The following is a 13,177-nucleotide window of genomic DNA, read 5'->3' as shown; positions in this document are numbered from 1 at the left end:
TAGATGAACCAGTATTGAACTTTGTCACTATGCCTCTTCTATCTAGGATTAGTGATTACTCCACTATTATTTTCGTGTTAATATCACACCAGGCCTTCCTTTCCTTGCCCAAAAAACGACGCACACAACACAGCATGAGACACAAAATGCCCATCCCAAAAGCTGCTCCAATTCAATAGCTAATCCTGCGCCCCGGGTGTCAGACACCACAGCCCCCTAGGCACCTTAGTTCCTCACTTAGCAGTGGACAGAACAAGGCAAGATTCCCTCTGTGTCAATCATCTCAGGCCGGACACATGTTGTAACTACCACGGTGTCGTTTACACGCCTGGTGCACATTTTATCGCTCGTTATTTTCTATACGTGCGGTAGGGGGGTATAGGATCACCCACACGCACGTGCGGATCTACCTCTGGACGCCACTCGATGTCAGGGGTGCAGATCCTGGCTCTCCTGGGGGGCCTGGTGGGGCTGGGGGCCACCATCGGGGCCACGGTGTCCAACGAGTGGAGGGTGACCAGCAGGGCCTCCTCCGTCATCACGGCCACCTGGGTGCTCCAGGGGCTGTGGAGCAACTGTGCCGGGAACGCCATCGGAGCGCTGCACTGCCGACCGCACCACACCCTGCTGAAGCTGGAAGGTAGGACGACAGAGCTCTTACTGGGAGGAACATGATGTAGGACGACCGGGCTCTTACTGGGAGGAACATGATCTTCTCCCTGAAGATGGAAGGTAGGACTACAGGGGTCTTACTGGGAGGAACATGATCTTCTCCCTGAAGATGGAAGGTAGGAGCACAGGGGTCTTACTTGAGGCTGGTAGGAGCGTGATCTTCTCCCTGAGAGGTTGTTGGTCTGAGATGGTGAGGGGAGATGTGTGTTGGGTCGCCGTTGCTGTGTTGTAAATGTCGGAGAGTTTTCATTGTATTTTTTGGAAAAGTCATGTTGTTTTGTTTTTGTTTTGTTTTTTTGAATGCTGTTGAAGTTCACACTATAGTTACATATTATCAGCAAGTTATTATTGTATTTTTTTCATACCGTCTGTAAAAGATATATAAGAGTGTTATAACGTCCTTTGGAATCTAGTATTGAAAATGATGTCACCTTTTCACATTTATACATGGCTTACAAACGGAAGTATCTTATAATACTGCACTAATAAAATACTAATAAATATGCATTACATCCAAATTTGATTGGTTTGTTTTAGGGTTTATTTAGATGTATTATATCACATAAAAATAAGACATTGGATCATATCAATGATTCATCTTAAGCTATTGGTTCACTGTAGTAAATGTGTACTTCAGTTGAACCATTGTGTTTTATTCAAATGAGACTTGAGCTGCCAGACATTTTTGGTGTTTGAGTATTCAAATTCCAACTGTAAAATGTACACACTGTATTGTTGCATTAAATCTCCCATAATGCAACTTGAATTTGGTGATCATAGAATGATCAAAACCTTGAGAAAGCTTCACACTCTCCTCTCTGTGAAATCCAACGCCAGTAACAAAACGAGACAGAGGACAGGAAATTAATTATTAATGTAATGTTAAATATATTGTAGCGGCGGCGGCCAGGAGCACAGAGTCTGGCTTTAGGCCCTGTCCACATGGGCAAAAACTATCTGTATCACGATAAATCACGATAGCAGTGCAGGGGTGGTAGCGAAATCACTTTTTTCAGCTTGTGAAGTTGCTAACCCCCTAAGATAAATTGCGTTTTTGGAATCCGGTGTATATCTGCTTTAGGCTCATGGTAGGGATATTGTCAATATTCTATAATATGGTGCTTGGTAGCGTTGAAAAGGGGACCTTTTAGGCTTTCATTTAAGCCCAGTACTGAATCTGTTTGACAAACACAGAGGTCACATGACTTCTTTAAACCAGAAATAACACACATTTTCTCACAATTTCCAGATAAACTGTATGCTTTATTTTATCCCTGTGGCATGAAACCACGGACACAAAACTCAACAACTTCAATACTCAAAGTCAAGTCAAAATAGAATGGCCAAATATGGTGCATTTCCACCGCAGGGTGCGAGTCGGTTCAGTCTGCACGGGTCGCGTTTCCACCGCCAAAAGTGGGCGTGACCCGGACTGAGCCGTATTGAGCCATTCTCGTCTCGCAGTACTACTCCGTTGGGGTACTGAGAGCCTGAAAGGGTCCCGGCAAGTTTGAGCTACACATGCTGTCCGTTGATTGGTCGACAGAATCGTCCCTTCTGTGCGACAGGGGGATATAACAAACAAACGCATTACCCGTGAGGTATTTCTGGACAACGGCAAAAGCTTTGTTTATTGAAGAAAATGTTGTGCAAAAGTTTGCTGTCCTTCTTGGTCGTCCTACATTGTTGCTCTTTGTTCATTGTGCGCGTTCTTCTTTTTCATGGATTTATTAGCAGGCTACACTGTGTCGGGCTGCTATGAAGTCCCGATGCTTACGTAGCTGCCGTGGCTATCGCCGTCCGGCTTAAATCCCGCCCTACCATAAGGGTACTGGTGGCGGTGGAAACGCAACACGTAACCGAGCTGGGCTATACCGCACCCTCACTACTGAGCTGAGGTGTGCTGGGTCTGAAGCGTACCCTGTGGTGGAAATTCGCCAATAGAATACCCTATTAGTCCAGGGGCAAATGGCCTATTTATTCATGTACAGTTGTAATAAAAAGTAATTGTTACAATAGTGTTGTCAACATAACACATAACAGCTCATGCACGGAATGTTGATGGATTTTGACAGTTTGACAAGGTTTTGTCAGTTTTGTGAAAAGATTGTTGGTTCAGTTGACTGGTTATAACAACACTACCAACTATGCCATCTTCAATCAACTTCCAATGAGTTCCAGGGGTATTAAATGTAAGTACAAGATACTTTTTCTCTTGTGCTTGTGAATTGATGGGGAATAGACAGAGGGAGATTATACCTATAGCTGTACCTGTAACAGTAGCTAATGTTAGCTTGGATGCTAGCTAGCTACATTAGTTGGACATCTTCCAACATTTCCAAGAGGATGTAAGTGACAGGTTAAGCTTATGTTATGATGGGTTGGGTTTAAGTAATGTCAAGTAACAAACATTTTCTTTCTTTTTTTCAACACAATTGCTCATTAATCGGTAATGTTTACATCACCACCCTTGTGATTTTTTTTTTTAGTTACTGTGATGGTGGGATACTCCTGCACAACAGAACTGAGTAGAGGAGATTTAGATCTGGATTCAGAATGGACAGCCAGTACAAAGAATCTGAAGTGTGTATCATACACCATGAAACATAAAAAAAACTAGCAACAGCCTCTAACCAAACATTCCACATAAAGCATTAATTCATTCATTCATTCATTCAGTCATTCATTCAGGTGCACGTGTGGGCCTACAACCTCTTCCAACCAGAGAACACTGTATCCAGGAAACCAAGGAGGCTGTTCTTCTTGCAAGAAAGAAGACAATGGTGTGGGCACTAGCAAGGCAAACAGATCCAGAGAATCAGACAACCCCCAGCTGGACTGGTTTTAATATCAGCACCAGGGACCAGGAACCAATGTCACAAGATATTGTTGGGTATCTGTCAACCATCAACTCACCAACCACAGAGTTGAACACAGTGTTTGAAATCCTGAAACAATCTGAGCTAATCAGGAAGGAACTGCACCTAGAGACAATAGTTGTAGTCATGGATCAAGCGCTCTATGCAAAAGCTGCTGACAGAGCTGCCAACTCTCACAGTTTTTGCCTGCTTACACACGCGCACACGCCACACATCCACTTTTTCACAAACCCCCCCCCCCCGTCAACAATCCAGATCGCCCCCCCCACAGTCAACATTTACACCCGCGGACCCTGCTATAAGGTATGCATTACAAGATTCTACAGAATCTCACCAGCGAAAACCGAAAAGTTGGCAGCCCTGCACTGAGATAACCTGGAAGCACAGAGAATGGTTCTCCAACATTCTTCTCAGGATGGGGACATTCCATACCATATGTAATGCCTTAGTCATCATAGGAAAGTGGTTTAGGGATGCTGGTCTAAAGGACATATGCATAGAGGCTGGAGTTGTCGCAGAGGGGTCATCAATGGAGTCCTTGACGGTAAACACTATAACCGTGCAGTCAGGGTCCACAAGTACATCTCAGAAGCATTGATGAGACTTGCATGGGAAGAGTTCACACCCTGGGTTAAGAAAAATGCTCCAGAGAGGAGCATTTGATGATTTGATGATCAAATCATTCTTGGAGGATGTGAAAGACATGACCAGTGACCTGAACCAAGAAAAGATGACCAATCTGCTGCAAAGTCCACTCTCAGCTGAGCTGATAACCCTGTGGACAGACTTGCAATGGAGAGCTGCATTCTGGATGTCATACATTGACATGGTAGAGGATGTAGTACTTGGCCTTCTGCGGGCGTCTTGTGAGGGGGACTGGGAGTTGCACCTCCACGCTATAAGAACCATGATCCCATGGTGCTTTGCCTATGATAAGATGAATTATGCCAGGTACATTTCTTATGCATTTCTGTATGTTTGTATATTCTGCATCGATTCAATTTGTAAAGATGGCTAGCCAAAATATTGAAATCAATCTCTCGCTCATCTCTCAGGTACCTATCCCCTTAATTTGCTCAGATTACCAACCTCCCAGAGAAGTATCCTTCTGTGAGGCCTTCAAGACAGGCCAGTTCTCAGTGCAGCTGTCAAATAACAACACATTTGGGAGGATTCCTGTAGACCAGGCTATTGAAGTCACAGTGAATAAAGACACACAGACTCCTGGAGGCACATCACGGTTTAGCCTGAAAGCTGGGTGGTCAGGCGTTACTACCTAACAGCTGAGCACCGCAGTGAATTCCTGTGACAGTTAAGGGAGATGCTACAAGGCACCAAATCACAGCTTTCTCATTCAGAGCTACAGTCACCAAGAATCCAGAAAAATGAGGAAGCAGTTTCTGCAGTGGTTAGCCTCATACAAGAATGGATAAACCCATTTGACTGTATATATCAATCAAAACATGAACAAACAGACAAAACACAGTTTATACCCAACAGCAGTAGTCACATTAAATGCTGCCATAAAATGTTTAATACTGTAAACACGGACTGTGAGCACTCAATTTTGTTGTACATAGTGTAGTCACAGTGACAATAAAATATATTCTTATTTGCAGAGAAGCGGAACCTCATTAGCATCTCTACGGAAAAGACAGATCCCAATTTTTGCCTCCGACCTGATGAAGGCTATGCAAACTTCAAGGATGATAGACTAGACAAAGAGACACCAGCAAAGAAATTCCACGACCCATTGAAAACCAACAAGCTGAAAACATTCAGTGATATGTGTAAGAAGAGAGAAGTGAAATCAAGTGGGAGGGCAGTCATCTTGAAAGCAGACAGGTTTCTGTTTCTCTGTCTCTTGGATGCATCATAGTGATGGCACAAGCACGTAGTCTTAACATGGAGGATATCCTTTCTCATCCTCTTGGTCCATTGCCCTGGGCACTCTCCACACCAGATGGATTTCCGAGAAAAACAAACAAAGCTACTTTGGCCACAGCCTTGCAGAAAAATGTAGCACTACAGGAGAAACACCCAGAAAACTCACTGCCACAGTGGTTGATGGGATGAACGTAGTCCAACGAGTGAAAGCTGATGAAGTTACTTTCAGAGATGTTGCCACAACAATCCTGGGTATGGCTCTGAGGGAAGGCAGTCAGAGTAGAAGAATATATGTTATATTGTATAATTGTTGACCAACATCTAGCATGGTCGAAACATATTGATTATATTGTTAACAAAATGGGAAGAGGGGTTGCAATGATAAAAAGAGTGCTAAAAATTATTCCACAAGATATTGTCAAGCAGGTTACAAATGCATTGGTTTTGTCACAGTTAGATTATTGTTTTCCGATTTGGTCTAGTGCTTCGATGAAAGAGTTAAACAAATTGCAAGTTGCCCAAAATAAAGCAGCACGGTGTGTCCTGCAGTGCTCGTATAGAACAAATGTGACACATATGCACGAGCAACTTGGTTGGCTAAGTATCACTCGAAGAAGTTCTTATGTTTTGTTGAACTTGATCAGGAATATTATTGTAAATAAGTCTCCTAACTTTTTATACTGCCTTTTCTCACATCAGTTGAGTCAACATAATTATTTGACAAGGCATGCTGCAGAGGGGAGGTTTATTCTGCCTCGGGCAAATACCAATGTGTTGAAGAAATCTGTCCTGTTCAGAGCCATTCTGGAGTGGAACGCCTTGCCGCTTTATATTGTGCTAACAAACTCCAAAGAGAGGTATAAATTTTTGCTGAAACAGTTTCTTTTAATGGTCCAGCAACAGTAGTGTGGGTGTTGGCAAAAACATTCATCCTACCCTATGAGACTGCTCTTTCTTTTTCTTTTCCTCTATCCTGTATTTATTTATTTTATTTTTTTATTATCATTATTATTTTTGTATCTGTTTGTATGGTGTTTGTATGTCCTGTGATATATGCTGGTCTGAGTCTATGATTGTATATGTGTTGTGACTGTATTGACTGTTGGTTTTGTTTTGTCTTGTGAACTCGGAGAAGGATCACTTTGACTGGTACTTGGACTCCAGGAAGAATAGCCAGGCTAATGTGCTGGAGCTAATGGAGATCCAATAAATAAATAAATAAATAAATGTTGTGTTTGACACATACAAGCAGAACTCAATCAAGAATAGTAAAAGATCTCTACGGGGTGAAGAGACTGGTTATGAGTTGCAGGATATCAAAATATTTATTGACTTTTACAACTAATAGGGCTCCATCCTATTTGTCAATTCTATTCGCTCTATTCAATTTTGAAGACTTGTGCTGCACAAGTCTAATTTAAGGCTCACAATCACCTCTCACAAATAAATAGTATGGGTATAGTGTACATTGTCTCAATCATCAGAGTACCTTGAGTATTGAAGTTGTTGAATTTTGTGTCCCTGTTCCTTCATGCCCCAGGGATAAAAGAAAGCATACATTAGGCGGAAATTGTGAGAAAAGGTGTGTTATTTCTGGTTTAAAGAAGTAATGTGACCTCTGTGTTTGTCAGGCTTAAATGAAAACCTAAAAGGTCCCCTTTCCAACGATACCAAGTGTAACCTGCGTATAGAACATTGACAATATCTCTACCATAAGCCTAAACCAGAATATACACCAAATTTAAAAAATGGAACATATCTTAGGGGGTTAGTAACTTCATGAGCTGAAAAATCATCGTTATTGTGATTTTTCTAGTACTACTAGGGGTGTATACCTTGCCAAAAAACAATGATAGCAGTTGTCCCTCCGATAATACCGATCAACCCCCCTGGCTCATGGACTACATAGGTCCGTTTTTACCTGAATCGACCCTCGGGCTCCGGACTTCGGCTCTGTGTGGTCCGGGCCTTTTAACTGTTGTTCTGCGCCTTTTAACTGTTGATCTGCACCCCATACACCGCAGACTACCTTTATTTTAACACACAACATCTTACATAGAACTCAGTGCACATCTTAGAATATAACACAATAGAACACAGCGCACACAACACACGTAAACGACATTCTCGATAACGGTGGCGACACGATGAACACAACATGATAACAGAACTACACACCAACAACCCTAACCCATTAACCCCACTTAACCTAACACACTTAAACCACTCAAACAAATACAAAGGGACAGTGACGGACTGGGAGCAGAAAACGGCCCGGGCATTTGCTCATTATAACCGGCCGGGTGTAATTGGGGGGGGGGGGGTTATTGCGCGCGGACACGATTGTTGATAATATTATGTCTGACAAAATGTCAAAAGTTTGCTCAAAATGTAGTTTATAGGGAATGAGTGAAATACTGATTGGAGACACAGCTTAATATTCCTAACAATCGACAGTGCATTAATATTATGCTGAACAGTTTATATTTGATGAAAGTGTAACTATGACTTTCATACTGTATTATAATCCCAATTACTCATTTTAAATATTGTAAGTATTTCACATTTTATGTATACCATAAAATCTATTGTAGCCTATACATAATAAATCACGTGTCTTATTTATTCACCTTGATTTGATCGTAGCCACAAGCAAACACAAGATGGTGCTCTTGCCGAGTTTACATAAATATAAAACATTCAACGATTAATAACGGTTTTTTACGAGTCCATTTCGGTTTGTAGCCCGTTAGCCTCCTATCAGTGCGTTTCATTGTATTTAATTTGATGTTGACCGCTTCCTCTTTGACGTGTTGAAGTGTTTCCGCTCGTTGCTCTCCACTGGGTTCAACTCTGTAGGGTTGTAACAACAGACCGTGTGTGTGAGAGAGAGGTGGTTAATACATCACCACTGCCGTGCCTCTTTAGGTCCCTAACAAAGGTTCCGCTTTACGTACTGTAAGGTTGACCTCTCATTAAAAACCTATTCATGCTGTTGTTCATTCATAATGTTTACCCCACAAGAAACACATTTACATTAACACCCGCACACACACATTCACACTTGCATACAAACACACACACACACACACACACACACACACACACGCATGTACACACACACACACACACACACACACACACACACACACACACACACACACACACACACACACACACAATGCTCCACACACACACACACACACACACAGATCTGCTCCACACAAATGCTGACACACACACACACACACACACACACACACACACACACACACACACACACACACACACTACTCAACACACACGTACACACACACACACACACACACACACACACACACACACACACACATGCACTGACACACACACACACACACTGAGACAGACACACTGAACGCACAAGCAATATTTACTAGTGGAGCAAACAATCATCCTAACCCATTTATATATATATATATATATATATATATATATATATATATATATATATACATATGTATGTATATATATATATATATATATATATATATATATATATATATATATATATATATATATATATATATATATATACATATGTATGTATACATAGATTGAATTATATGCACCCATATATTTTGACTAAGACCCTCCCCACTGTGTGACCCATCTCTTGTCCCCAGTGAGACAGAGGGACGTGTGTATGGGGAGTGGGTGGAGGAACTGAATATAGGATACTTGGTTAGGTACAAACCCCTCCCCACAGAATATAACCGGCCACAGCCACTATCAGCCATTGATTGCAGCATATCTATTTAGAATATGTGAGGGGAGTCTGGAGCCCGGCTGTATTTCCAGCAGAGCGAGGAGCCTGTCACCAGAGGCCCTGGGTTCTGCCGTTGGATCAGGTAACGGAGGATAAGGTCTGACTCGGGAGGGCTCACTATGAGTGGCACGGCGACACTGATCCTGGCCTTTGTCCTGAGCACCATCGGCTGGGTCCTGACCTCCTCCACCGTCGCCACGGACTACTGGAAGCTATCATCCTCCTCCGACGATGGGACACTCGTCACCACGGCAACCTTCTGGTCCCACCTGTGGAACATGTGCGTGAGCGATTCGACGGGAGACTGGGATTGCAGGGACCTCACCTCCATGCCAGGGCTGGACGGTTGGCCGGACTCACTGCACTCTGTTTCTGATCACAACAAACGGACATCTTTCTCTCTGAACCACCACCAAGTTTTTGTTGGCTATTTTAGGTTGATTATTCTACAAATCGGGTGTACCGTATAATTATTGTGTCCCTTGTTGTGTACAAATGAGCACATTTCGACTGTATTAATGTGTATTTTCTTTCCTAATCCTCTATCAGCTTTACAGTCTGATGACGGGAACAGGTCAACACAAGTTTGTGTGAACTTCTCCTTCTCACCAGACAGACCATTAGACACAGTATAATAGGAATCACTCACTGTCCTTCAAGAACCGTTTGACTTCCTTCTAAACGGGTCAGTGTTTAGCTCCATTGACCCCCTCATGAGATCTGCCTCAGGGTGTTCCCAGCAGGGTTCACTGGTTCACTGGTTCACAGGGGTCCAGATCAAGTGTGGAAGTCAGGTTAACTGAACCTGACGACACCTCACCACCCTAGAACGACCTACTCCAAATACACGGATGGTCATTGCTAACATGTTGTCTTCTGCTTTGCATGCAAATGTCTCAGTCAGTCGTTGACCTCGTACAACGGCCGAGCGGTGGAAGCGACGTGATGAGCATGTGGAGACCTTATGGATCAGAATCGTGGATTCCCAACACGATGGTGGTCATAACATGTCTCCTACTCCTACATCTCGCTGCAGGCTACGTCCAGGCCTGCAGAGGATTGATGGTCGGAGCCGTGTGCCTGGGGTTCTTTGGCTCTGTCTTTGCCCTTGTTGGGATGAAATGCACCACGATCGGGGGAACTGTCAAGAGCAAAGCCCGGCTGGCCCTTTTCGCTGGTGTAAATTTCATCCTAAGCGGTGAGCACACACAGGACCAAACATGGTGTGGGTCGAGTCCAGCAGCCCTAAATCAGAGTTAGAGTCTCAACAAGCTCTCCCTAACCCTGTTCTCTCCTCCTCCTCCTCCTCCTCCGCCCTCACCGCAGGCCTGTGCTCGCTCACAGCGTGTTCTCTGTACGCTCACCAGATCACCGCAGAGTTCTTCGACCCCATGTTGGTGTCTCAGAAGTGAGTTCCCGCTCAGAGCCATCAGCATCAACGCAACGTTTGAGTGAATCTTCGAAAGGGCCGTAACACCTCCGTTGTGTTGCTGTGTGTGTCCAGGTACGAGCTGGGGGCCGCGCTCTTCATTGGCTGGGGGGGGTCCCTCCTGTGTCTGGTCGGAGGGGGAACACTCTTCTTCTCCAGTGTGGGCTCCTGCACCGACAGGTTCGTTTGTGGAACACATCACTACACGGAATTGTTTTGACCACAGTCAATTCTGTTGAAGGGACGTCGATTGTCGGTCGAGTCGATGTGTGTCGTGAGTGCGTGCTTTGTGTCTCCGCAGACGGCCTCAGACCAGGTACCTCTACAAAGGGGCGGCGTCTCAGTCCCATGTGACGTCTTCCACACGAGGTACGCCGAGGCCGGCCGGCCAGAGGCCTCCTCTCACAGAGTACAGCACCTCCTCCTGCACCAAGCAATTTGATAAGAACGCATACGTGTGAGGGGAGTCTTTAAGGGGTTTCTTTACTTTAAACCGTTTTTTTATGTTTTTTTAAAACAATTTTATTGTGATTTTTGTGAGTTTTTTTGTAATGTTTGATAAAACACATTTGATAGTTAAAGTGTGAAACGCTTTCATGACACTCGGATGACCTGCTGTCGATTTGCATATTGTGGTCCAATATTTTACATGCCGCATATGGTATAAAGATATGTGATATAGTTTACTCTCTAATCGTTTTCTAGATGCAGCAGCTTTGTAGAAGACGGCTTTCTTAAATAGTTTTTTTCTTTTCTATAGGGTCACCGTAATTTTTTATACACATTTACTCTTTATTCTAACAACTTATTCTATAATATTATTCTTATACAATGAGAAATAACTTTGAAATATACTGAAGGAGAAGTACGTTTTTATAAAGTGTGTGTGAATAGTGTTGTGTGTGTTGTATGTGAATATAAATAAAAAGAGACGTTTTCAAATGTTCATGTACGTATTGATGTTCTTTCAGCATATTCTATGATCAGACATAGGGAGTGTTTCCTATAGTGTCCAAGTGAATAAAGGAGCAATTTATAGTTAAACTGCTGAGGAAAGATTTCAAGTTCTTTTCCATCCTGTGATGGCTGGAGGAGTTCCTGCAGCAGCTCATCAGCCAGTTCATCAGGCTGATGAATGGCACCTGGTGGGGTGTGGCCTGGCCGGAGCAAAAGGCTCAGCACTGGAACATTCATTCTCCCTCGAGACTCTGGCTGGGGTGGAAGCCCTGCTCCACCTGTGGACTCTTTTGCTTCTTTGGTTTCTTTGTCTTGTTGGTTTGTTTTGTCTTGGTTCGAGTTGTCTTTAAGTTCATTAATAAATTATTTTTGTTAAAATTGCAAAACTCAGTTGTCTCTCCACCTTTTGTCCAGTTCCTGGAACATGGAACGTGACAAAATGGGGGCTCGTCTAAAGCCAGTGTTTTGGGTAGGAATTGTTGGTCTGCTGATGCAGGTTGGTGGAGACGTATACTGAGTTGGTAAGTACAGAGTATGGAGATAAAGTAAGTGTGGCAAATTTTTTCACTGGTGTTCCCCTCTGTTAGGCGTAGCAGCAGTCCCTAATAGAGGCTCTGCTGCAGTTTTTTTTGCCTTTACTGTTTTGGGTGGTATCCTGGGAGGGCCCTTGGCGAACTCAGCAATGCCACTGAAGACTAGGGTTGAGTTTAAGTAGGTTTTGGTTAGGCAGTTAGTAGGGGGGACCCAGTGGGGGCGCCACATTCTGTATTGTTTATCTAGACTGTTGGGTTGGGTTCAGGTATGGCTGCCAGGGTTGAAGATTTCATTAAATGTCCCTCTTATGAGTTACTAGAGCAATATACGAAGGAGCAGCTTCTCAAGGTGGCACATCATTATTCGGTTGCTGTGGATGCCAGACGTACAAGGGAGACCATCATGAGTATTGTACAGGCAAATCTGCAGGAGACAGTGAGTCCTGGTTGTGATACCATCGTCTGTGTGACGAGGTTCAGTGGGTGACAGTGAGTCCTGGTTGTGATACCATCGTCTGTGTGACGAGGTTCAGTGGGTGACAGTGAGTCCTGGTTGTGATACCATCGTCTGTGTGACGAGGTTCAGTGGGTGACAGTGAGTCCTGGTTGTGATACCATCGTCTGTGTGACGAGGTTCAGTGGGTGACAGTGAGTCCTGGTTGTGATACCATCGTCTGTGTGACGAGGTTCAGTGGGTGACAGTGAGTCCTGGTTGTGATACCATCGTCTGTGTGACGAGGTTCAGTGGGTGACAGTGAGTCCTGGTTGTGATACCATCGTCTGTGGGACGAGGTTCAGTGGGTGACAGTGAGTCCTGGTTGTGATACCATCGTCTGTGTGACGAGGTTCAGTGGGTGACAGTGAGTCCTGGTTGTGATACCATCGTCTGTGTGTCTCCGGGCAGCTCAGAGTCGGTGGTGAAGCGGACGCTGTCACCCCGGGCCGCCACCCGCCGTCGGAGGCTAGGTCTAGGCCCGGGTCACATCGGGGTCCAGCCCCCACAGTGCTCCTTTGT

General features: G+C 44.1%; 1 protein-coding gene across 1 annotated transcript; it reads left to right on the top strand.

Moving 5' to 3' along the window:
* Positions 1–213: 213 nt before the first annotated feature.
* Positions 214–11,133, top strand: LOC311358331 (claudin-10-like; the record flags this gene model as incomplete). The annotated part of the gene is made up of 5 exons (XM_084478327.1): positions 214–640; positions 10,280–10,441; positions 10,570–10,651; positions 10,748–10,852; positions 10,974–11,133. Exons 1-5 carry the CDS (start codon positions 427–429, stop codon positions 11,131–11,133), a joined length of 723 nt encoding a protein of 240 aa, XP_084334453.1. The 5' UTR covers positions 214–426.
* Positions 11,134–13,177: the final 2,044 nt, after the last annotated feature.

This window comes from Micromesistius poutassou (genome assembly GCF_964030765.1).
Source record: "Micromesistius poutassou genome assembly, chromosome: 14".
NCBI classification, from domain to species: domain Eukaryota; kingdom Metazoa; phylum Chordata; class Actinopteri; order Gadiformes; family Gadidae; genus Micromesistius; species Micromesistius poutassou.
This window is presented reverse-complemented; position numbering and strand designations above follow the sequence as displayed.